This window comes from Petromyzon marinus, chromosome 62 (genome assembly GCF_048934315.1).
Source record: "Petromyzon marinus isolate PM22_M1 ecotype Great Lakes invasive population chromosome 62, UKy_Petmar_22M1.pri1.0, whole genome shotgun sequence".
NCBI classification, from domain to species: domain Eukaryota; kingdom Metazoa; phylum Chordata; class Hyperoartia; order Petromyzontiformes; family Petromyzontidae; genus Petromyzon; species Petromyzon marinus.
Genome location: NC_133728.1, coordinates 4,911,770 through 4,938,012, shown reverse-complemented (window position 1 = coordinate 4,938,012; position 26,243 = coordinate 4,911,770). Strand labels below are relative to the sequence as shown.

Below are 26,243 nucleotides of genomic sequence, written 5' to 3'. Positions count from 1 at the left end.
GGGCCCAGGTTCCCGGCCATCGTGAACCCGACCCAGGCATCGTGAACCCCCCTGAGAGTGACAGAGAGAGGGATACCCAGACCCAGGTGTTGAGCCCAGGTGTTGAACCCATGTTCCCGGCCGCCGTGAACGCGACCCAGCCATCGTGAACCCCCCTGAGAGAGACAGAGACAGAGAGAGACACCCAGACCCAGGTGTTGAACCCAGGTCCCCGGCCGCCGTGAACCCCCCTGAGAGAGAGACACCCAGACCCAGGTGTTGAACCCAGGTTCCCGGCCATCGTGAACCCTCCTGAGAGTGACAGACAGAGACACCCAGACCCAGGTGTTGAACCCAGGTCCCCGGCCATCGTGAACCCTCCTGAGAGTGACAGAGAGAGACACCCAGACCCAGGTGTTGAACCCAGGTCCCCGGCCATCGTGAACCCCCCTGAGAGTGACAGACAGAGACACCCAGACCCAGGTGTTGAACCCAGGTCCCCGGCCATCGTGAACCCCCCTGAGAGTGACAGACAGAGACACCCAGACCCAGGTGTTGAACCCAGGTTCCCGGCCATCGTGAACCCCCCTGAGAGTGACAGACAGAGACACCCAGACCCAGGTGTTGAACCCAGGTCCCCGGCCGCCGTGAACGCGTCGTGTGCGTGTGCAGACTGTGCGGACGAGGTGGTGCAGTACCTGGAGAGCGTCACAGACGGCACAATCCTCTTCATGGCATCGCATGACGAGGCCTCTACGTAGTGAGTTGCCCTCGCTCACTCACTCGGTCACTCACTCACTCACTCGCTCACTCACTCGGTCACTCACTCACTCGGTCACTTACTCGCTCACTCGCTCACTCACTCTCACTCACTCGCTCACTCACTCAGTCACCCACTCACTCACTCACTCGGTCACTCGCTCACTCACTCACCCACTCGCTCACTCGCTCACTCGCTCACTCACTCGCTCACTCACTCAGTCACCCACTCACTCCCTCGCTCACTCGCTCACTCGCTCACTCACTCACTCACTCGCTCACTCACTCAGTCACCCACTCACTCCCTCGCTCACTCACTCACTTACTCACTCACCCACTCACTCACTCACTCGGTCACTCGCTCACTCACTCACTCACTCGCTCACTCACTCACTCACTCGCTCACTCACTCGCTCGCTCACTCACTCACTCACTCGCTCACTCACTCACTTACTCACTCACTCACTCCCTCGCTCACTCACTCACTCACTCGCTCACTCACTCACTCACTCGCTCACTCACTCACTCGCTCACTCACTCACTCACTCGCTCACTCGCTCACTCACTCGCTCACTCACTCACTCGCTCACTTACTCACTCACTCACTCCCTCGCTCACTCACTCACTCACTCGCTCACTCACTCACTCGCTCACTCACTCACTCACTCCCTCGCTCACTCACTCGGTCACTCGCTCACTCACTCACCCACACACTCACTCACTTCCTCGCTCACTCGCTCACTCTCTCACTCACTCACTTCCTCACTCACTCCCTCGCTCACTCGCTCACTCTCTCACTCACTCACTTACTCACTCGCTCACTCGCTCACTCACTCACTCACTCGCTCACTCACTCACTCACTCGCTCACTCACCCACTCACTCACTTACTCACTCGCTCACTCACTCACTCACCCGCTCACTCGCTCACTCACTCACTCACTCGGTCACTTACTCGCTCACTCGCTCACTCACTCTCACTCACTCGCTCACTCACTCAGTCACCCACTCACTCACTCACTCGGTCACTCGCTCACTCACTCACCCACTCGCTCACTCGCTCACTCGCTCGCTCACTCACTCAGTCACCCACTCACTCCCTCGCTCACTCGCTCACTCGCTCACTCACTCACTCGCTCACTCACTCACTCACTCGCTCACTCACTCGGTCACTCACTCGGTCACTCACTCACTCACTCGCTCACTCACTCGCTCACTCGCTCACTCACTCGCTCACTCACTCCCTCGCTCACTCACTCACTCGCTCACTCACTCACTCGCTCACTCACTCACCCACTCACTCGCTCACTCACTCACTCGCTCACTCGCTCGCTCACTCACTCACTCACTCGCTCACTCACTCGGTCACTCACTCACTCACTCACCCACTCACTCGCTCACTCACCCACTCACTCGCTCACTCACCCACTCACTCGCTCACTCACCCACTCGCTCACTCACTCACTCACCCACTCACTCGCTCACTCACTCACTCACTCGCTCACTTACTCGGTCACTCACTCACTCACTCGCTCACTCACTCGGTCACTCACTCACTCACTCACCCACTCACTCGCTCACTCACCCACTCACTCGCTCACTCACCCACTCACTCGCTCACTCACCCACTCACTCACTCACTCGCTCACTCGCTCACTCACTCACTCGGTCGCTCACTCACTCACTCACTTCCTCGCTCACTCACTCACTCGCTCACTCACCCACTCACTCACCCACTCACTTCCTCGCTCACTCACTCACTCCCTCACCCACTCACTCGCTCACTCACTCACTCACTCGCTCACTCACTCGCCCACTCACTCACTCACTTCCTCGCTCACTCGCTCGATCACTCACTCACTCACTCGCTCACTCGCTCACTCACTCACTTCCTCGCTCACTCGCTCGATCACTCACTCCCTCGCTCACTCACTCGCTCACTCGCTCACTTACTCACTCGCTCACTCGCTCACTCACTCACTCACTTCCTCGCTCACTCGCTCGATCACTCACTCACTCGCTCACTCACTCACTCACTCGCTCACTCACTCGCCCACTCACTCACTCACTCACTTCCTCGCTCACTCACTTCCTCGCTCACTCGCTCGATCACTTACTCACTCACCCACTCACTCACCCACTCACTTCCTCGCTCACTCACTCACTCCCTCACCCACTCACTCGCTCACTTACTCACTCGCTCACTCGCTCACTCTCTCACTCACTCATCGCTCACTCACTCACTCGCTCGCTCACTCGCTCACTCACTCACTTCCTCGCTCACTCGCTCACTCACTCCCTCGCTCACTCACTCACTCGCTCACTCACTCTCACTTCCTCGCTCACTTATCACTCACTCACTTTCCCACTCACTCCCTCGCTCACTCACTCACTCCCTCGCTCACTCACTCACTCACTCCCTCGCTCACTCACTCACTCCCTCGCTCACTCACTCACTCTCACTCCCTCGCTCACTCACTCCCTCGCTCACTCACTCACTTCCTCGCTCACTCACTCACTCACTCCCTCGCTCACTCACTCGATCACTCACTCACTCCCTCGCTCACTCACTTCCTCGCTCGCTCACTCACTCACTCTCACTTCCTCGCTCACGTATCACGCACTCACTTTCTCACTCACTCCCTCGCTCACTCACTCCCTCGCTCACTCACTCACTCACTCTCACTTCCTCGCTCACTCGATCACTCACTCACTTTCTCACTCACTCCCTTGCTCACTTCTTCACTCACTCGATCTCTCGCTCGCTCACTCGATCACTCAATCGCTCTCTCATTCACTCGCTCACTCTCACTTACTCGCTCACTCACTCGCTCGCTCTCTCATTCACTCGTTCACTCATTCGCTCACTCGCTCTCTCATTCACTCGTTCACTCACTCACTCGCTCACTCTCACTCACTCACTCACTTCCTCGCTCACTCACTCACTCACTCCCTCGCTCACTCACTCTCACTTCCTCGCTCACTTATCACTCACTCACTCGCTCACTCACTCACTCTCACTTCCTCGCTCACTCCATCGCTCACTCACTCGTTCACTCTCACGCTCGCTCGCTCGCTCGATCTCTCCCTCGCTCGCTCACTCACTCACGTCCCCCTCGGTGAGGCAGATGTGATAGCTGCCTCCCCTGGTGCTTTTTCATTGCAGTTTCATGACGAGACCAGCGAGCCTAAATATCTTTATACACATACGTGAAATAAGTTACCTGGAGTATGGAAGGCGAGGACATGAAATGAAGGGGTCTACAAACATTACATTGGTGACACGCTGAGATAGTAACAGGCACGCGCTTATTCCCCGCGCTCCATCCAGTTACTGAGAGGTTGCGCAATCACAGGGGAGGCTGAGCTCGTCGCTGCCTCACCTCTCGTCTCTCCCGGTATTCGCAGCGGAGCTCCGCAAATTTGGCGATTTTGACGATAAAAATTATTGGAATCGTACAGAAATGACATTTATAACACAGATCAGTGGAAAAAAGAAAATCTTAATATTTATTTTATTATATTATTCTTTTTTCATTACTTTTCGTAACAGCTATTTGCACTGGAGTATGACAGCTGAGGCTCTGGCTCTCACCTGCCTCCCCTGACTGCAGATCCCTGCTACACACACCTGTACATACACACACAAAACAAACAAAGATCCCTAGCCTTAACAGACTGTAGGGGCAAGTGCTGTTAGCGAGCACCTATTAAGGCCGGAACGGTACACGAGGGGGTGGGTGGCCAGCACCACGCCCGACCGCCTTTGTCTCCCTAGTGGCGATGTTTACACACCGCACCAGGTACTCATTTGAGGCTGAGTCGACCTAGGGGAGGCCCGGGACCGGTTCAGATAATCGTCAGTGGTGTTGGTCGTGAGCAGGAATCGAACCCGGGTCGCCAGGTTCATAGCGCAGCGCGCTAACCGCTACACTATCGCTCCCCACACACATCTATATGCACATACACACACCTGTACACACACACCTATATACACATACACACACCTGTACACACACACACACCTGTACACACACACCTATATACACATACACACACCTGTACACACGCCTATATACACACACACCTGTACACACACACACCTATATACACATACACACACCTGTACATACACACACCTATATACACATACACCTGTATATACACACACCTATATACACATACCTGTACATACACACACACCTATATACACAAACACACACCTGTACATACACACACCTATATACACATACACACCTGTACACACACACACCTATATACACATACACACACCTGTACAGACACACACACACCTGTACACACACACCTGTACACACACCTATATAGACATACACACCTGTACATACATACACACACCTATATACACATACACACACCTGTACATACACACACCTATATACACATACACACACCTGTACACACACCTATATACACATACACACACCTGTACACACACACACCTGTACACACACACCTGTACATACACACACACCTGTACATACACACACCTATATACACATACACACACCCGTACACACACACACCCCCGTACACACATACACACACCTATATACACATACAGACACCTATATACACATACACACACCTGTACACAAACATACACCTATATACACATACACACACCTGTACACACACACCTGTACATACACACACCTGTACATACACACACACCTATATACACATACACACACCTGCACATACACACACCTGTACACACACACACCTATATACACATACACACACCTGTATACACATACACCTATATACTCATATACACACCTGTACATACACACACCTATATACACACACACCTGTACACACACACACCTATATACACACACACACCTGTACACATACACAACAACAACCGCCATTCGCCACTAAGTGGCGGTGACGTCACCACGACGCTTGTGCCAGGCTATGTGCACCCTGAGGCCACGTGAAGTGTCGAACGCCCGCCGGCAGTTGGTCACGGGGCAGACCCAGGTGCCACGGGTCGACTGTACACATACACCTGTACACACACACACCTATATACACATACACACACACCTGTACACACACACCTGTACACACATACACACCTGTACACACATACACACCTGTACACACATACACACACACACCTGTACACACACATCTGTACACACACACCTGTACACTCACTCCGCCCGCCCTCCCACCCCGAGCGCAGCACGAACGAGAAGGTGCGGGCGGCCCTGGGGCAGCTGGGCAGCACCAAGATCAACGAGCTGCGGTTCCGTGACAGCTGGGTGCTCGTCACCGCCAAGGGCTACAGCCTGGGACGCACCTACGAGCAGGTGAGGTGGTGGGCGGGCGGGCGGGCGGGCGGGCCACTCGCAGATGCGGGAAACTAAGAATAATAGTCGTCGTTGATACTCTTTGGTTCTATTCGGTAAAGTCACGTAGGTAAAAAATAAAATAACAAAAAATCACGACGTTTCGGCCACGACACAAGTGGCCTTCATCAGGTGAAGGGACCGGACTGTCCAGAGGACAGCGTCGGAGTGAAGACGGCCAAGCCCAGGTCGCGTCCTTTAAGCTGTGTGGTCGCGGCATCTTTTGAGGAAGGTCAGCGCGTCTCGATGAGCTTTGACTTCTTGTCCCGTTGTCTGTTGAAAGCTCTAACAGATAGGTGAAAGCCCTCTCCGTAGAGGTTATCGATTATAGATTTGAAGCTTTCGTGACTGCAAGGATCCATACTCTACCCTTCATGGCGATAAGATGTTAAGATGTTCAAACGCCAATCTGGCAAACAAAACGTGTTTTGTTTGCCTGTTCCGTTCGTAAGTCCAACTTTACTCTCCCGTCGCTTCCAAACGCGTCGTACGGTGTGTACACTAACCACGGGGAATGGCTTTAAAAGTTGTACGATCGGCAGATGTAGATGCCACTGGTTCTTCACGTTCTGCAGATGTAGATGCCACTGGTTCTTCACGTTCTGCAGATTTAGATGCCACTGGTTCTTCGCGTTCTGCAGATGTAGATGCCACCGGTTCTTCACGTTCTGCAGCTGTAGATGCCACCGGTTCTTCACGTTCTGCAGATGTAGATGCCACTGGTTGTTCACGTTCTGCAGATGTAGATGCCGCTGGTTCTTCACGTTCTGCAGACGTAGATGCCACTGATTCTTCACATTCTATAGATGTAGATGCCACTGGTTCTTCACGTTCTGCAGATGTAGATGCCACTGGTTCTTCATGTTCTGCAGACGTAGATGCCACTGGTTCTTCACATTCAATAGATGTAGATGCCACTGGTTCTTCACATTCTATAGATGTAGATGCCACTGGTTGTTCACGTTCTGTAGATGTAGATGCCACTGGTTGTTCACGTTCTGCAGATGTAGATGCCACTGGTTCTTCACGTTCTGCAGATGTAGATGCCACTGGTTGTTCACGTTCTGCAGATGTAGATGCCACTGGTTCTTCACGTTCTGCAGATGTAGATGCCACTGGTTCTTCACGTTCTGCAGATGTAAATGCCACTGGTTCTTCACGTTCTGCAGCTGTAGATGCCACCGGTTCTTCACGTTCTGCAGATGTAGATGCCACTGGTTGTTCACGTTCTGCAGATGTAGATGCCGCTGGTTCTTCACGTTCTGCAGACGTAGATGCCACTGATTCTTCACATTCTATAGATGTAGATGCCACTGGTTCTTCACGTTCTGCAGATGTAGATGCCACTGGTTCTTCATGTTCTGCAGACGTAGATGCCACTGGTTCTTCACATTCAATAGATGTAGATGCCACTGGTTCTTCACATTCTATAGATGTAGATGCCACTGGTTGTTCACGTTCTGCAGATGTAGATGCCACTGGTTGTTCACGTTCTGCAGATGTAGATGCCACTGGTTCTTCACGTTCTGCAGATGTAGATGCCACTGGTTGTTCACGTTCTGCAGATGTAGATGCCACTGGTTCTTCACGTTCTGCAGATGTAGATGCCACTGGTTCTTCACGTTCTGCAGATGTAAATGCCACTGGTTCTTCACGTTCTGCAGCTGTAGATGCCACCGGTTCTTCACGTTCTGCAGATGTAGATGCCACTGGTTGTTCACGTTCTGCAGATGTAGATGCCGCTGGTTCTTCACGTTCTGCAGACGTAGATGCCACTGATTCTTCACATTCTATAGATGTAAATGCCACTGGTTCTTCACGTTCTGCAGATGTAGATGCCACTGGTTCTTCATGTTCTGCAGACGTAGATGCCACTGGTTCTTCACATTCAATAGATGTAGATGCCACTGGTTCTTCACATTCTATAGATGTAGATGCCACTGGTTGTTCACGTTCTGCAGATGTAGATGCCACTGGTTGTTCACGTTCTGCAGATGTAGATGCCACTGGTTCTTCACGTTCTGCAGATGTAGATGCCACTGGTTGTTCACGTTCTGCAGATGTAGATGCCACTGGTTCTTCACGTTCTGCAGATGTAGATGCCACTGGTTCTTCACGTTCTGCAGATGTAAATGCCACTGGTTCTTCACGTTCTGCAGATGTAGATGCCACTGGTTCTTCACGTTTTGCAGATGTAGATGCTACTGGTTCTTCACGTTCTGCAGATGTAGATGCCACTGGTTCTTCACATTCTGCAGATATATATGCCACTGGTTCTTCACGTTCTGCAGATGTAGATGCCACTGGTTCTTCACGTTCTGCAGATGTAGATGCCACTGGTTCTTCACGTTATACAGATGTAGCTGCCACTGGTTCTTCACGTTCTGTAGATGTTGATGCCACTGGTTCTTCACGTTCTGCAGATGTAGATGCCACTGGTTGTTCACGTTCTGCAGATGTAGATGCCACTGGTTCTTCACGTTCTGCAGATGTAGATGCCACTGGTTCTTCACATTCTATAGACGTAGATGCCACTGGTTCTTCACGTTCTGCAGATGTAGATGCCCCTGTGGGACGCGGCCATCTATGGGTGAATGTGTGGGTGAGTTAGTGGGTGGATGATTGAGTTAGGGGTGAACCGGTAGGAGTAGGGGTGAGCTAGTGGGTGACTGAGTGAGTCGGTGAGCGGGTGTGTGGGCGAGTCGGTGAGAAAGTCGGTGAGCGAGTCGGTGAGTAAGTATGTGTGTGTGTGAATGAGTCAGTGAGCAGGTATGTGAGCGGGTCGGTGAGCGAGTGGGTCGGTGAGCGAGGAGGTCGGTGAGCAAGTGTATGTGTGAATGAGTCGGTGAGCGAGTGGGTGAGCGAGTCGGTGAGCGAGTGGGTTGGTGAGCAAGTGTATGTGTGTGTGAATGAGTCAGTGAGCGGGTGTGTGAGTGGGTCGGTGAGCGAGTGGGTCGATGAGCGGGTGTATGTGTGAATGAGTCTGTGAGCGGGTGGGCGAGTGGGCCGGTGAGCGAGTGGGTGCCAGAGTACGTGAGCGTGCGAGCAACTACACGCCAGAGAGTGTGAGGGGCGACCGTGGCGTGGCCTGCATCCAGCAGTGGAAAGACCCTGGCTGTAGATGGTGGTAATGATGACCTGTGTGTGTACCCCCCACAGATCGTGCACAAGGACGAGGCGGTTCACCACGTGGGAGACTGGCCCATGGAGGCTCAGACCGAGGGCTGCCTGAGCCACAGAACATGAGGGGCAGCCCCCGGGACACGTCACGCGGACACAGGCACGCGGACACGTCACGCGGACACGTCACGCGGACACATGGACACGCGGACACACAGGCACGCGGACACACGGGCACGCGGACACGTCCCGCGGACACACGGACACGACACGCGGACACGCAGGCACGACACCTGGACACGTGGACCTAGGGGAGGGCCCAGGAGAGCTTCAGATAGTTAATCGTCACCGGTGCTGGCCGTGAGCGGGAATCTAAACACGGGTCGTAGCGCGCTAACCGCTGCACCACCGCTCCCCACCACACGCACACAAATGGACACACGTGGTGGTTCGTAATGGCCGTGTCAGACGTGCCGAGTCGGCCCTACGGGAGGATCCTGTGTGCATGTCCCCTCTGGATCTTGAGTGTCTATTGCTCTCGGTTAGGGGGGTGTTCATGATGGCCTCGTCATCATCGTCCGTCGCTTGTTGGAGAGGTTCGCGATACGAAGCCGCTAGAGCATCCCTGGCTGTTACTCAACTTGTATTCACCCTTACCACTACTTTATTATCATTACTACTACTACTTTATTATCATTACTACTACTTTATCATTACTACTACTACTTTATCATTACTACTATTACTACTTTATCATTACTACTACTACTTTATCATTACTACTATTACTTTATCATTACTACTACTTTATCATTACTATTACTTTATCATTACTACTACTTTATCATTACTACATTATTACTACTACTTTATCATTACTACTATTACTACTACTTTATCATTACTACTATTACTACTACTTTATCATTACTACTATTACTACTACTTTATCATTACTACTATTACTACTACATTATCATTACTACTACTTTATCATTACTATTACTACTTTATCATTACTATTACTTTATCATTACTACATTATCATTACTACTTTATCATTACTACTACTTTATCATTACTACTACATTATCATTACTATTACTTTATCATTACTACTACTTTATCATTACTACTTTATCATTACTACTACTTTATCATTACTACTATTACTTTATCATTACTACTACTTTATCATTACTACTATTACTACTACTTTATCATTACTACTACTTTATCATTACTACTACTTTATCATTACTACTTTATCACTACTACTACTTTATCATTACTACTACTTTATCATTACTACTACTTTATCATTACTACTACTTTATCATTACTACTATTACTTTATCATTACTGATACTACCACTACTGCATTACTATTACATTATCATTACTGATACTACCACTACATTATCATTACTATTACTTTATCATTACTACTACCACTACATTATCATTACTATTACATTATCATTACTGATACTACCACTACTACTACATTACTATTACATTATCATTACTGATACTACCACTACATTATCATTACTATTACTTTATCATTACTACTACCACTACTACTACATTATCATTACTATTACATTATCATTACTACCACTACTACTACATTATCATTACTATTACTTTATCATTACTGATACTATCACTACTACTACATTACTATTACATTATCATTACTACATTATCATTACTGATACTACCACTACATTATCATTACTATTACTTTATCATTACTACATTATCATTACTACTATTACTTTATCATTACTGCTACTACCACTACTACTACATTATCATTACTACTATTACATTATCATTACTACTACCACTACTACTGCATTATCATTACTACTACCAATACTTCTACATTATCATTACTACCACTACTACTACATTATCATTACTACTATTACATTATCATTACTACTACTACCACTACTGCGTTATCACTACTACATTATCATTACTACTACCACTACTACTACATTATCATTACTATTACATTATCATTACTATTATTACCACTACATTATCATTACTACTATTACATTATCATTACTACTACTACCACTACTGCATTATCACTACTACATTATCATTACTACTACCACTACTTCTACATTATCATTACTACCACCACTTCTACATTATCATCACTACCACTACTACTACATTATCATTACTACTACCACTACATTATCATTACTACTACCACTACATTATCATTACTACTACTACTACATTATCACTACTACATTATCATTACTACTACCACTACTACATTATCACTACATTATCATTACTACTACCACTACTACTACATTATCATTACTACTACCACTACATTATCATTACTACTACCACTACAACTACTACATTATCATTACTACCACTACTACATTATCATTACTACTACCACTACATTATCATTACTACTACCACTACATTATCATTACTACTACTACATTATCACTACTACTACTACCACTACTACTACATTATCATTACTACTACCACTACATTATCATTACTACTGCAACGCAATAAACGGGGTAGTTACCTGCACTAGCAGACATCCACCAGTAGGGTGTGATGTGTGGGCAACTGAGGTTCCCCAGACCCCAAGACGGGGGGGGGCTGGGGGAAGATTCCAGGTCCCTCTGGAACCCTCTGGAAGGGAGGCGTGGCCAGGCGTATAAAAGCCGGACCCCTGACCCGGCTTCGGCAGTGTTCCTCAAGCCGAAGACTGAAGACCGGGCTTAGAGCAGGACCCTGAGGCCCCCAGATCCGACGTCCTTGTAAGGGCCGGGACTGAGAGGGCCAGTGGCCGGGTCAGGGTAGCCTCCCCTAGGGCCCCTAGCCGGAGGGCTGGGCGCAGAGCGGTCCCCAGTGTGAGGAGGCACGATGGCCCGGAGGCCGTACCTCCCCAGGTAGCGGGTGTAAGGGGCCCGTTACCCCTTAGTGTTAGGGAGCCTGTACATTAGTGTTGCTAAATAAAAGTGTCGCCTCAACTGCCGGCTCCCTCTCGTCCCTGGGCTCACTGCACTACTACTACTACTGCGACGACGCGCCGCCTGCTTCGGCCAAAATGGACGTTAAAGATGCCCCAGGCGACGACGTGGTTCGCAAGAGCAGGGGGGGGGAGGGCCTCCATCGCGTGCCACGCGTGTCCCAAGGTCCAGGTTTGGCCAAATTCGATGAACAAAAAAGTGTACCCTGCAAGTTACTCAAAGCGGGGTTCTACGCAGACGACAACCACCCCCCCTCCCTCCCCCCCTACTGGCGGAAGACTGAACGCCAGCTCGAAGGGCCAGGTGCAGTCGCCTCGTGCCGCACTGGGGACAGCTGCCGCTGGGGGTGCCCCTAGGCTAGACAGCAGCAGCAGCAACCATCGCCACTCTGCTACTGGCAGACTGATGCGGAGGGACAGCTGCCACTGGGGGTGTCCCCTAGGCTAGACCACAGCAGCAGCAACCATCGCCACTCTGCTACTGGCAGACTGATGCGGAGGGACAGCTGCCACTGGGGGTGTCCCCTAGGCTAGACCACAGCAGCAGCAACCATCGCCACTCTGCTACTGGCAGACTGATGCACAGGGACAGCTGCCACTGGGGGTGCCTCTAGGCTAGACCACAGCAGCAGCAACCATCGCCACTCTGCTACTGGCAGACTGATGCGGAGGGACAGCTGCCACTGGGGGTGTCCCCTAGGCTAGACCGCAGCAGCAACCATCGCCACTCTGCTACTGGCAGCAGACTGATGCCAGCTCGCAGGGCAGGGTACAGAGTCACCTCGTGCCACACGGACAGCTGCCGCTGGGGGTGCCCCCTATTAAATGTGTCGGTGGCAAGCGCACGTAGCGGTGGTGGTGGTGGGCGGGCTCCCGGTGGTATTTTTATTGTGTTGTAGGAGTTAATGGGGTTGCGTGTGGGGTTCTTAAGCACTTCGCCTGTTTATAATAAATCTTTAAATTAACACCTCCACCCCCGCCCCCAGAATGCACGTCGTCATATTCTACAAATGCCACAAACTTGCTCGGTGGATGACAATTCTCTTTAATTACATTAGTTACAGGGTTACTCGGACTCCTCATCAGAACATTACAATATGTAGGGAGCAGGGGGGGGGGGGGGAGACCCAATGGGAGTCCCTGGGAGACTCACATTGTGGGTTGGTCAGATCTTGTAGGGGGGGTCGCTGGGGGAGGGGAGGCTGGGGGGGGGAGGCTGAGGGGGTCGCTGGGGGAGGGGAGGCTGGAGGGTTTGCTGGGGGGGGGGGGTGTGGCCAAGTGGGCATGGCTGAATGACGTTGCTGCTGCACAGATTGTGGCATTGCTGGTGAGAGTGGCTGGGAGGGGGGCGGGGAGTGGAGCTCAGGGGGCGTGGCTGTGGGGGAGTGTGACTAAGGGGGCGTGGCTGGGGCGTGGCTGGGGGGTAGTGTGACTCAGGGGGCGTGTGACTAAGGGGGCGTGGCTGGGGGGGGAGTGTGACTCAGGGGGCGTGTGACTAAGGGGGCGTGGCTGGGAGTATGGCTTGGGGAGCATGGCCGCAATGTGTGGCTAGGGGTATGACTGGGGGGGGCGGGGGCGTGGCTGGCGGGGCGGGAGTGTGGCTAAGGGGGCGTGGCTAAGGGGGCGTGGCTAAGGGAGGGGCCTATCCGCGTGACGACGGCTGCGGTTGGCGCAAGGCTGCCAGGTCCACGTCCACGTCGGCGTAGGTGTGCGGTGTGTAGGCCCAGTGCTCCGTGTTGCGGTACGACGAGTTGTCCAACGGCTCCGGCGGCTCCGGCGGCGACGCTGCGGAGAGGAAACGACGGATTACGGTCGCGCCCGCCGTGAACCACAAGCCGAGGACGTTTGGGTCTTCGTCAACGCCGCCGCCGCCTCAGCAGCAGCTCAAGGGCAAGCCATCGCCCACGGTGCCGCTGCCACCGCCAAAGCGGGCAAATTTGCGAGCGTTTTTTGTTTACGAATTCGCTCCACGACCAGTCCCTCCTCTCCCCCCGCCCGCTCATTACCGTGACAACAATGCGTACACCTTAGCCCGACCATTTACCCAACGTCGGTTAACCCCTAAGCCTCGCACCGGTCACCTTAACTAATCCACCTCTTGAGCCTCCACCTCCCCCATGCATCCGCCCCCCGCCTCTCATTACCCCGAGCGATGGTCTCCTCCGTTCCGGAGGAAGCTGCCCCAGTGCCGGGTTCCAACCCGGCCGACGGATCCCCGGTGGCCTGGCCGCCCTCTTCCGGTGCCGCCACCGCCACCGCCTTCACCTCCGCTCCCTCGATCTCTTCGACTGCCGCCCCCCCTTCGGCATCCGCCCCCTTCAATTCCTCCCCTTTCACCTCCGCCCCCTTCAATTCCTCCCGCCCGGCCTCCTTCCCTCTCGCCTCCACGCCGGCGGCGTTGTCCACCTCCCCCCGGCGTCCCTCCGTCACCGCGCCTCCTCCGTCGCCGAGCTCCTCCTCCTCCGCTGCCGCCACTTGTGGCGCCGCGTCCACCAATTCTTCGGCGTCGCCGCGCTTCCCCGACCCCGGTTCCGCCGCCGCCGATGCCTCCGCGGCACCGGCGATCGCCCCCGCGGCGGCGTCGTCCGCGACCCCGAGCCCTCCCCCTTCCTCTTGCGGACGTCCGCCCATCGCCGGCGGAGCCTGGGCCTCGGCCTTCTCCCGCTTCTTGGCCGCCTTCTTGGCCGCCTTCTTGGCCGCCTTCTTGGCTCCGTCGCGGTCCTCGGCAACTCCCGCGGCCGACTCCGACGTGCCAGGGCCCTCGGGCGCGTCGGCCGTTGTCGTCGCCTTCGATTCGTCGCCGCCCTCGGCCGACTCGGCCTTCGACGGCTTGGCGGCGGCGGCCGTGGCGGTCTCTTCCGTCGGTTTCTCCAAAATCACCGCGGCCTTGGGCGGAGCGCCGGGCGTCTTCTTGCACGCAGAGCGAGGTGGAGGATGGGAGGACGGCTTTTGTTCCCGGTCCGAATCGGAGCTGGAGCTACTCGACTGCGGATCCTTCTTCTTGGCTTCCTTCCGGAGGATCTCTCCGTAGGTGGCGCCTGAAGGAAGTCGTTTCAGCGTCGGTCGAGATATCAGGTGCGGAGATATATATATATGAATACATACTCACTGCGTCGCCGTGAGTGTCGTTAACGCATTCCGGCTAAGGTTTAAAGCGTTAATTCGCCGCGAGAGTCGTTAACGCGTTCCGGCTAAGGATGAAAGCGTTAATTCGTTAGCGCGGTCCATTCGCGTTGTCTATACAAAGAACGGGGGAGGGGGTGGTGGAGAGTGCATGACACAAGTCTCCGATACGAACAAAAACATTACTCCAAAAGCCGTTGCCTCAAAAGGGACTTTCACCGTGGCCAGCTACGATCAATCCACTGCTGGATGAAGGCCTCCGCGGGTCGCCACCGCCCCAACTCACGCCACCCGGGCGGACGTCTCTCTCGCACCCCGTCGCCGGCTTCCTCAGCTAAAACCTCACGTGGGGGAGGGGGGAGCTGAACCCCAAGGAAGAACAGACCGGCCGGAGAAAAGAGAGAGAGAGAGAGGGAAAGCAAAAAGAAACCACGGCACTAAAAAGCATCGCCATCGCCTCCCGGTCACGCGAGCGGCTGCACCGGCGGCGGCGGCTGTGGCGGCGGCCGTGGCGGCGGCGGCGGCTGTGGCGGCTGTGGCGGCTGTGGCGGCGGCTGCGGTCGCGGCTGCGGCTGCGGCTGCAGCAGCGGTGGCGGCTGCGGCGGCGGCGGCAGGCAACGGGGCACCGCACGACCCGGTGGAACGCCGCATCGACGGCGGCCCGAGTAAAACGCTTCCCGAGAGGGCGGAACGGCGTGCTGGGAGGCCAATGAGAATTTGTTTTTGCTTGCTGCTCGGCGGACCACCAAATACTCGGACCGGGGCGCAGCGGCGAGCGGATCCGCGCACCCGGCCAAAAAACAAGGTCAGAACGGGCCGAATAGGTTCTGCGCAGTAGCCGGCGTGAACGAGGGGTGAAGGCGAACAGTAAGATTTTTTTTCGTGCAGGCCACTCCGAAGAACGGGCAACGCCCCCGCCACCGCCACACCGACAGGAATAGATTAGCACCACGGAGCACAAGCGGTGGGAACGGGCGCCGTCGTCCGAGCGTTTGTGTGAATATATCACAACAACGAGCGGAGAGCCGGGAGGCTAAAGCACAGCAGGTTGGCACAGTAGGGGGCACAGGCGGTGCATCGGCCAGTCGTCTCAGTCGTCTTTGTCAGTCGACCCGTGGCACCTGGGTCTGCCCCGTGACCTCCTGCCGGCGGGCGTTCGACACTTCCCGTGGCCTCAACGTGCACATGGCCTGGCACAAGCGTCGTGGTGACGTCACCGCCACTTAGTGGCGAATGGCGGTTGTTGTTGTTGTGTGTGTCTGTATGTGTATATCCGCGCGGCCTCGACCGGCGCCACGCAAGCGGTTTTGACGGCGAAGAGGAATAGAAGGCGGCGCGGCAATGTCGGCGTCGGCGGCGTCACGGCGGGCGAAGATCCTGTCCGGTGGCGGGGTGCAGGGGGTGCGGGGGGAGGAGGAGGAGGAGGAATGAGCGGTCCCCGGCCAAGGAAGCAGAGACGGACAAGGCCTGACGTAGGGGTAAAGAAGCAGCATAAACGCTCCCGGAGTCTTCCGAGATTCGTCGCTTGAAGGAAGCGGCGGAGGGCGGCAGTCACCGTGGTGGGGGGCCGGCAGATGTGGCGGGAGTCGAGAGGGCCGGCAAGATTCCCGGGGATTGGCTAACGGTATCGCGCTAAACCGACAGCGTGGCGAAGTATGGTCGAACGACCTCTCGTGAGTGACGTGCCACGAGGAGGGCCTTCACCCAGTGGTGTGCGTTGATAGAGGAACTCTACGACGATTGGCTCACGAACTAAACCTGCAAAGCACATCCTTTAAACTAATTTAACTTCACAGAAGAAAAAAAAACTGCCAATGAACATGAAATCCATTGACCGTCAAACGTTTCTCGGCGTAATGAGGTGCATGAGGTGTGTACGACCTCATCATTTCCTTTGCTTTCAAAGCCTTACCCATATCCGAGATGCCTGGAGGGTGGTGGTCGTTCAGCGCAAAATCTCGGAACGCGCGCAAGCGGTTCGGCGTTCATTTTATATGCTGAGGCACAGCGCCGCTGTTATGAAAGACACTGTACTTAACCGCAGAAAACCGTAGCGACACAACCGCCGCCGCCGCCAAACTGTGCCACACGCAACTCCCCCGTGTGGGCCTTGTGAGAGCCTCGGTACCGATAAGGTTATTCTATTCGTGTTTTTCCTCCGATTCCGTTTTGACGACGTACACGTGCCGCATTCTACAATAGCCGGCGGCAAAAACTATGCCACACGCCCTCCCGAGTGGCCTTGTGGGAGCCTCGGTACCGATAGAGTACGTCATCGGAACGCGCTAATCGGAGGTGCGGCTGAAGGACGACAAATTAAAAAGCAAAGGCACTTCTAAAGGGGTCAGTTTGTCAATCGGGACGATTTTAAAGTTCGTAGCTCCCAGTGGCTTCCTAACAACGGAAGGAAGAGCGTTCCAGACGGCCGCAGGAGCAGCGCATCCGAAAGCGCCGCGGCGATGACGCGGTGACCACCACCGTCTTTGTTCGGTGGCCGAGCCAAAAGCCAAAAGCCGCCGCTGCTGGCACTGCGAGGATAGCGGAGGAGCTCGCCGAGATCAACCACGACGCAGGACAGTGCTCGGCCTTTGAGGCGGCCGCTGCCCGGCTACGGCAACAATGCAACTCCGTGACACAGGTTTGTTTTTCACGGTTAGAATCGCGTTAACGTACGTGTCGTTAAACCCCGCCGCCACCCGGCACAGCCAATTAGTAAGGTTCAGTTTCGCGTGAACGGAACGGGCCAATTCGTTACGAGTACAGCGCTCGTGTATAGTGTAGTGTATAGTGTAGTATACTAGTACAGCACTAGTGTGTAGTATAGTGTATAGTGTAGTATACTAGTACAGCACTAGTGTGTAGTATAGTGTAGTGTATAATGTAGTATACTAGTACAGCACTAGTGTGTAGTGCATAGTGTAGTGTATAGTGTAGTGTATAGTGTAGTATACTAGTACAGCACTAGTGTATAGCGTATAGTGTAGTATACTAGTACAGCACTACTGTGTAGTGTATAGTGTAGTATACTAGTACAGCACTAGTGTATAGTGTAGTATACTAGTACAGCACTAGTGTGTAGTATAGTGTAGTGTATAGTGTAGTATACTAGTACAGCACTACTGTGTAGTGTATAGTGTAGTATACTAGTACAGCACTAGTGTATAGTGTAGTATACTAGTACAGCACTAGTGTGTAGTATAGTGTGTAGTGTATAGTGTAGTATACTAGTACAGCACTAGTGTGTAGTATAGTGTAGTGTATAATGTAGTATACTAGTACAGCACTAGTGTGTAGTGCATAGTGTAGTGTATAGTGTAGTATACTAGTACAGCACTAGTGTATAGCGTATAGTGTAGTATACTAGTACAGCACTACTGTGTAGTGTATAGTGTAGTATACTAGTACAGCACTAGTGTATAGTGTAGTGTATAGTGTAGTATACTAGTACAGCACTAGTGTGTAGTATAGTGTAGTGTATAGTGTAGTATACTAGTACAGCACTAGTGTGTAGTGCATAGTGTAGTGTATAGTGTAGTGTATAGTGTAGTGTATAGTGTAGTATACTAGTACAGCACTAGTGTATAGTGTAGTGTATAGTGTAGTATACTAGTACAGCACTAGTGTGTAGTGTAGTGTATAGTGTAGTATACTAGTACAGCACTAGTGTGTAGTGTAGTGTATAGTGTAGTATACTAGTACAGCACTAGTGTATAGTGTAGTGTATAGTGTAGTATACTAGTACAGCACTAGTGTATAGTGTAGTGTATAATGTAGTGTATAATGTAGTGTATAGTGTAGTATACTAGTACAACACACCAGTAGTGTGTTGGAGAGGAAAGCCACGACATTTACACTCTTAAGTTCCGGTGATTACAATTAGCTTCATCGGTCGACAAGACAGATTTGTGGAGAAATCCTGCAGTTTCATTCTGACTTTGCACGTTCTGTTCACGTGAAAAAAACCTTCCTAATTGGCTGCGTCGGGTGGTGGCGGGATCAACGACACGTTGATATATTTATGGAATCTAACTAAAAAAAACACCTGTGTTACGGATGACATTGCTCGCGAAAGGCGACGTGTTACGATAACACAACTGCTTGCCACGTGACGGGCCACCGACGTCACAACAATCCATCCGTCACGTCGCGGAATTGAGACGCGACGCATCGTTGAAATTGACGCCATCGCAGCAGGCCCCAGCTACGACGGTGCGAGGAGCCCTGTGGCCGCCCCAGCGCCGCTACCTTGGAGGGCGGACATGTTGGCGCTGGCCGCGCTGGCCGGAGGAGGGGGCCCGGCGGCCGCCGCCTTGGGGGTCGCCTTGGGGGCCGCCTTGGGGGCCGCCTTGTTGCCGCCGCCGCCGAGAGCCGTGGCGGGCGAGCCTTTGGCCTTGGTGGCCCCCGCGTCTGTGCGGCGGGAGTACAATTTGAAAGTACATTTTTTGTTTTTTTCAAACCACAATTTTACATTTACCAGATGTTAACGACCTCGCCTGGTATGCAGGAGGTCGTGTTGTTTTATGCCGACCATGACGCATGGTGTATATTTGGAGTTTGCGTGTCTTTGTCTCTATCGTCATCACAGTGGCGAGATGTTAACTACCTCATCTGGTATGCAGGAGGTCGTGTTGTTTTATCCCGACCCTGACACCTGCTGCTGTATATTTGGAGTTTGCGTGTCTCCTTCTCTATCGTCATCATCATCATCACGGTATTAAGATGTTAACTACCTCGCCTGGTCTACGGGAGGTCGGGGGTTCGATCGAGACCCTGACACCTGCTGCTGTATATTTGGAGTTTGCGTGTCTCTCTCTCTCTATCGTCATCATCATCATCTTCACGGTGGTACGATGTTAACTACCTCGCCTGGTCTACGGGAGGTCGGGGGTTCGATCGAGACCCTGACACCTGCTGCTGTATATTTGGAGTTTGCGTGTCTCTCTCTCTCTATCGTCATCATCATCTTCACGGTGGTAAGATGTTAACTACCTCGCCTGGTCTACAGGAGGTCGGGGGTTCGATCGAGACCCTGACACCTGCTGCTGTATATTTGGAGTTTGCGTGTCTCTCCCTGTGGCCGCGTGGATTTTCCTCCGGGACTTGTTTTTTCCCCTCCACATTTAGAGTCGACGTGCGTTGAAGAGTATTTGGCCGCTCTAAATTCCCAACACGACGATAAGCCACTTCGCTGAGCTGTCATTTGTGCTGGCCACGTCGCTTCTCAAAAAGAGTGACATAGCTCGGTAGGCCTTGCATGGCAAAACATAGTTTAGCTTAGTTTAGTTTAATTTATTAAGATACTGAGCAAGCACTGCTGAGATCGTGGGCTCGAACATCGGGTCTGGATTTCTATCAGAAGGGTTTACAATGGTTGCGTGAGAGACGCTGAACCAACAAGTGAATTCCTGAGTTCAAGTTATGGAAGTGGGTGTGCCGGTCAGCCTTTCTCGACAGGTTAATAATAAGCGGAATGGCTATTTTAGATGCTGAGCGAACACGAAAGGAATTCAGTTTCACACGTAGGCTTTCGCGAGCAAATATTACTCATAACAGAGGTTTTTTTGGGTTCGATGGCGCAAATATAAATGTGTCGTTAACCCGCCACCACCCGAAAAGACGTGCCAAACAGTTACTGCTTCAGCACACTGGCATTTTGGAGAGTAAACACACAATAATTGCAATTCGAGTCCTGTGACGTTTCATTGGTGATTACAACCGGCTTCATCAGGCGATCTGCCAGAATTGTTAGGAAGTCTTCCTGTTTCCGGTCTTAAATGGAGCATACCTGTCAAACCATGCCGTTCACCCCGTATTCTTGTACAGGGAAATTGAATTTTCAGGTCCATACGGCGTACAGCCGTTTCAATACGGGCAATTTTTGTTTTTGTTTTGTTGTTTGTGCTTCTCCCTTGCGAGGGGACTTTGTAGGACGAACGTTGAGATTTATAGGGGCACGGGGTGACCGAAAAGGTCTGAACTGGTCTGTAAGTAGGCACTGATAAGGAGGTATGGATAGAGTAAAGGTGATGTCATCGCTGTGAGCCTATCAGGTGTGAAATTGTGTTCAAGCTTTGGGGCTCGCAGAGTAACTAACTCTCTTTTTTACACGCTTTTATTTAACTCACTGTCTGTTGTATACTCAACTCTGTCTGTTGTTGTATCCTCAAATCTTGTAACTCAATTTTAACCCACTTCCCAATGATGTATCGACTGCAAACTTAGTATACTTATGTCATACTGATGACAATACTATGTTCTATCATAAAAACAATTTTAAAAATATGTTTAAGCAATCTTTTTTATATCTTATGTTCCGGCTTGGGTCTAATTGTCCACGCTCAACTCACATTGGCTGTAAATCACCACGGGTCCCATTACGTTGTGGCAAGCTTCGGGGCCACTTCCTGGAGTCGTGGAGTTCTGCCATTACTCGTACGGTACATTTCATTAAAGCGTGTTTTTAAAAAAGTTGTTTTAAATATTACTTATTATATCAGAGCTCATAATGCCTGTGTCACAATCTCTGAGTCAGCACTACTGAGAGTCTGCGTTCAAGCCCTTAGGTATGATTATTTTGCATTATTATTATTATTTGGCTGCTATAAATTTCTACGCGATGATGGTGGTGACGAGCCACTTCGTTGAGCTATCTTTTGTGGGCAGGTCACGTCTGGAAAAGAAGCTAATAGCTGAAGTGGCCTTCACCTGTTGAAATAAAAACGTGTTTTAGTTTTTTTAGTTATTTGCTGGCATTTCCTTTACTTTGCACGCCTATCGTGCTTTTGTAACTTTGTTGTTGGAACGTTCTGACCCCGTGCACCTACTGGACCATCTGTGAACGAGCTTAATGAGCACATCAGATTCTTCCGACGAGCTCATAATGGCCGTGTCAGACACAGTGGACTGGGGCTCCACATGCTGGGCGCTTCTTAAGCAAATAAATTCTGTTCCCCCCCATACAAAAACTATCCCAGCACACAGAGCAAGACGGATGTATGTAAGCATGTACGCTGAACTTTTGTTGCACCGTACGTAGCCGACCGTGCTAATCGGAGGTACGGGGGAAGGACAACAAACTTAACACACAAAAATCAGGTTTAAAGACGTGAGATTGAAATCTAGATTTTAATTGTCGGAATAATATTAGACAGGAGCGGAGCCAGGATTTTCAGGCCGGGGTGACATTCAACAAATGTTAATTTCAAGAATGATTTAAAGAGAGTCAGGCTGTTGAACCAGACGACCATCGGTTGGCGACACACTCTGACGATGCAGTTGCACGGACTCCGCCAGACCGAGTGTCGTACACTTATACGCAGAATGTCACCCCTGTCACCCCCCCTGGCTCCGCCCCTGATATTAGATATACGGCCATAATTGCCCCCGTTACAACAACGCGCGCGTGCGTGCGTGCGCATCTTACACGCGAGTGGCTTTGACATTTACACCGTGATGTCACCCGTTGATTCATGATATTACCCCCCCCCGAAGCGGTTGAGTGTCAACTTCTCACCTTTCGTGGAGCTGGTGGTGGGCTTAGTGGGCTTGGAGGACAAGCCGGCCTGACCGGTTGCACTGGGAAGGGACGCCCTGCACACCTGAAGCATCTAAGGATGGCAATGATCAAATACACACACGTGAAATGCGCACACACACACAAAAAATAAATATATATATTTTTAAAACGTATATATTTTTTTTAATAGTATGTGTGTCGTCTCATCTCTTAGCAGTGATTTTCAAATGTGTTATTTTTATGTTATAAGATACACGTGTGAACTGCGCACATGCAATATCTTTTAAAAAGTAATTCTAATTGTTATTGTTAATTGTATAGATGTTGGGTTTTTTTCCTCCGAGCGACGATTCGTAAATACGTCGTTAGCTTTAATGTCATGTCAGACACATAGTTCATAGTTTCATTAGTTCCATTTATTTGGTATAGCCCTGTGAGCCATTCAGCTCTTGAATCTGGTGCAACCTCAACAAATAAAAACACGAACAAGAAAAACATCTTAAAGTGATTTTGTGAATGTGCAAACAGAAAATCCAGGAAAAAAACATCAAAATATTCCTGAAAAAGCACCGTACACCAACGCTGTGTGCAAAAATCCCAGTAGGATGCAAGTCAAAATAACAACAACAAGACAACTTTGATTAAGGCCATCAGTCTAACTCCGTACTACAATAAACAAAAACATGGCCAAACACAGTTGGCTCTGTGTGGTTCTTCCAGTTTGTCCTACGCCTCTGCCGTCAAAGTAATGTGGAATTTCCACCGCTGGCTCTGGAGGTCAGTTAAACAGGAGATGAACACCAGTGCCTTCAACGTGCATTTGATGCAGGAAATCCCTCTCGCTTTGACTTTCAAACTTAGAGTATGCGCGTTCGTAATAACAATAATTTACGCTTATAAAGCGCGGTTTTACTCAAGAGGTCGCAAAGCGCTGCACATTTGCAATTAACCCACGTTAACCAGGGCGGTGAAGTATGGTCAATTAGATCTCAACGACGCGAGGAGACTCATCCAACAGTGGATTGACTAAAGGACTGTAAAATTTTGATTTAAAGCTTTCGTGACTGCAGGGATTCATATTCTTGGTTCATTCGGTAAAGTCACGTCGAAGGGAAACAATAAAATAAAAAAAGTGTTATATTTGTTATTTTATATTTTTATTATTTTGTTTCCCTTCTACGTGACTTTACCGAAATAGCCAAGAATATAAAGGACTGTGCATTGTTATGCAATCTACAGGGTGGTCCCGATGTCTTGTTACCCTGATTAATTGACCCCCTAATATATTTTTGTTTCCTTTGGCATATTCATGTCTAGTTTAAATAAACCAAACTTTAAATGGGGGGGTTGAGGTATTGTAAGACGTCAGTACCACCCTGTACATTATCATCATCATTATTAATATAACCGATATGACGTCGACAATATTAGAAATAACTTGAACGTAGGTGATAATTGTCATTTCCTTTTTATACTTTTAATTTTCATGCTAATTGTAAGTATATTCTTGCGACTGGCAACGTGTCCAGCAGATTCAGGGCAAATGTTTGGGTGTGGCTGACCAAGACAGTGCTTTACATATAATCTTTAAATAAAACTGTACGTTCTAACATGTACAACGTAGTTCCTGTAAATTCGCGTAATTCGTATAACTGTAACAATACAATTAAGATTTGGCATAAAGTTAATACTGCAAATTTTATATTTAACGCACTTTAAACTGCATTTCTGTATTACCTACTTTACAGTACGTTGTATATTATTGGTTCTTTCGGTAAAGTCACGTAGAAGGGAAAACAATAAAATAATAAAAATATAAAATAACAAAAATATAAAACTATATTTTACTATTTTATTGTTTCCCTTCTACGTGGTGACTTTACCGAAAGAACCAAAAATATGAATCCCTGCAGTACGTTGTAGGTTGAATTTCTTTCGCACCGTACGTAGCCAACCGTACTAATCTGCACATGGTAGTATCATAACTTGTGCAATTGCATTCTCGCTATACACATGCTAACTTTTAAAATGTTGTTAACTTTAACGACACTTAAAAAAACTATCACGTTATATATCTAAGGAAGAGGCGGGAGCGGTAGATATGTTGTCATTCGACCTCGGCCGCTGCCGGGAAGGACGCACCAACCCGGGCAGGCGAACCAGGCAACAACGTAGGCATCGCAGCGGCCTTTGCTTGTCATTTTTTTTTTACGATTTCAGAACGTATCGCGACAATTCTCAACATGTCTATCCAACGCTTCTCTCCCTTGAAGCCGGACGGACGACGGCGAGCGCGTGGAAAGACGGCGGATCGCGTCGTTCTGTCGTTTTCCTCACCTTGACGAACTGCGCTTGGCGAAACCACACGGAGGCCGCCATCTTGGACTTCAAGTGTCAATGACGGAGGGGGGAACCCAAGAAACGTCACCACCATCACCACGCCCCGCCCCCCACCACACCCCCACCACCGCGCCCCGCCCCCCACAACACCCCCACCACCGCGCCCCGCCCCCCACCACACCCCCACCACCGCGCCCCGCCCCCCACAACACCCCCACCACCGCGCCCCGCCCCCCACAAGACCCCCACCACCGCGCCACGCCCCCCACCACACCACATCCCCACCATCACCACCACATCTCCACCACCACCACCACCGCGCCTCCACCACACCCCCACATCCCCACCACACCCCCACCACCCCCCCACCACCACCCCACCACCCCCCCCCCACCACCACACCAACACCACCCCCCCACCACCACACCCCCCCCACCACCACACCAACACCACCCCCCCACCACCACCCCCCCCACCACCCCCCCACCACCCCCCACCACCACCCCACTACCACCCCCCCCCACCACCACACTCACACCACCCCCCCACCACCACCCCCCCCCCCCACCACTCCACCACCACCCCCCCACCACCACCACGGTTGAGAACTTGGAAATATACAGCAGCAGGCGTCAGGGTCGGGATCGAACCCACGACCTCCTGCACACCAGGCGAGGTAGTTAACATCTCCTAGTCACCCTTGGCGTTAGGGTCCAGGATCGAACCCACGAACCTCCTGTATACCAGGCGAGGTAGTTAACATCTCATAGCCACCCTTGGCGTGAGGGTCCAGGATCGAACCCACGACCTCCTGTATACCAGGCGAGGTAGTTAACATCTCAGCCACCCTTGGCGTTAGGGTCCGGGATCGAACCCACGACCTCCTGCATACCAGGCGAGGTAGTTAACATCTCCTAGTCACCCTTGGCGTTAGGGTCCGGGATCGAACCCACGACCTCCTGCATACC

At 51.2% G+C, this 26,243-nt stretch overlaps 2 protein-coding genes across 8 annotated transcripts in view; one reads left to right on the top strand and one right to left on the bottom strand.

Annotated features, from left to right (window-relative positions):
• LOC116955900 (protein FAM3C-like) overlaps positions 1–9,897 on the top strand; it is a 58,800-nt gene extending 48,903 nt beyond the window's left edge. For all 7 annotated transcript variants that reach the window (XM_076053699.1, XM_076053698.1, XM_076053697.1 and 4 more), the window contains 3 exons: positions 652–739; positions 5,974–6,100; positions 9,299–9,897. In XM_076053699.1, the coding sequence (XP_075909814.1) occupies positions 652–739; positions 5,974–6,100; positions 9,299–9,385 (302 nt within the window). In that variant the 3' untranslated portion in view covers positions 9,386–9,897. The remainder of the gene's footprint in view (positions 1–651; positions 740–5,973; positions 6,101–9,298) is intronic.
• Positions 9,898–13,325: 3,428 nt separating this feature from the next.
• LOC116955896 (uncharacterized) lies at positions 13,326–25,405 on the bottom strand. Its single transcript, XM_032977232.2, has 5 exons — positions 25,273–25,405; positions 22,933–23,026; positions 19,665–19,826; positions 14,441–15,334; positions 13,326–14,081 (listed from the first exon to the last, which is right to left on the bottom strand). The coding sequence occupies exons 1-5, from the start codon at positions 25,312–25,314 to the stop codon at positions 13,939–13,941; spliced, it is 1,335 nt and encodes a 444-aa protein (XP_032833123.1). The 5' UTR covers positions 25,315–25,405; the 3' UTR covers positions 13,326–13,938.
• Between the last annotated feature and the right edge of the window lie 838 nt (positions 25,406–26,243).

Excerpts from the sequence above, each read along its gene's own strand:
- LOC116955896 (XM_032977232.2), bottom strand. The coding sequence starts at position 25,314 with ATGGCGGCCTCCGTGTGGTTTCGCCAAGCGCAGTTCGTCAAG. Across the intron at positions 23,027-25,272 it reads GCCAAGCGCAGTTCGTCAAG|ATGCTTCAGGTGTGCAGGGC; the intron begins GTGAGGAAAACG and ends TGCCATCCTTAG. Across the intron at positions 15,335-19,664 it reads CAACATGTCCGCCCTCCAAG|GCGCCACCTACGGAGAGATC; the intron begins GTAGCGGCGCTG and ends GACTTCCTTCAG.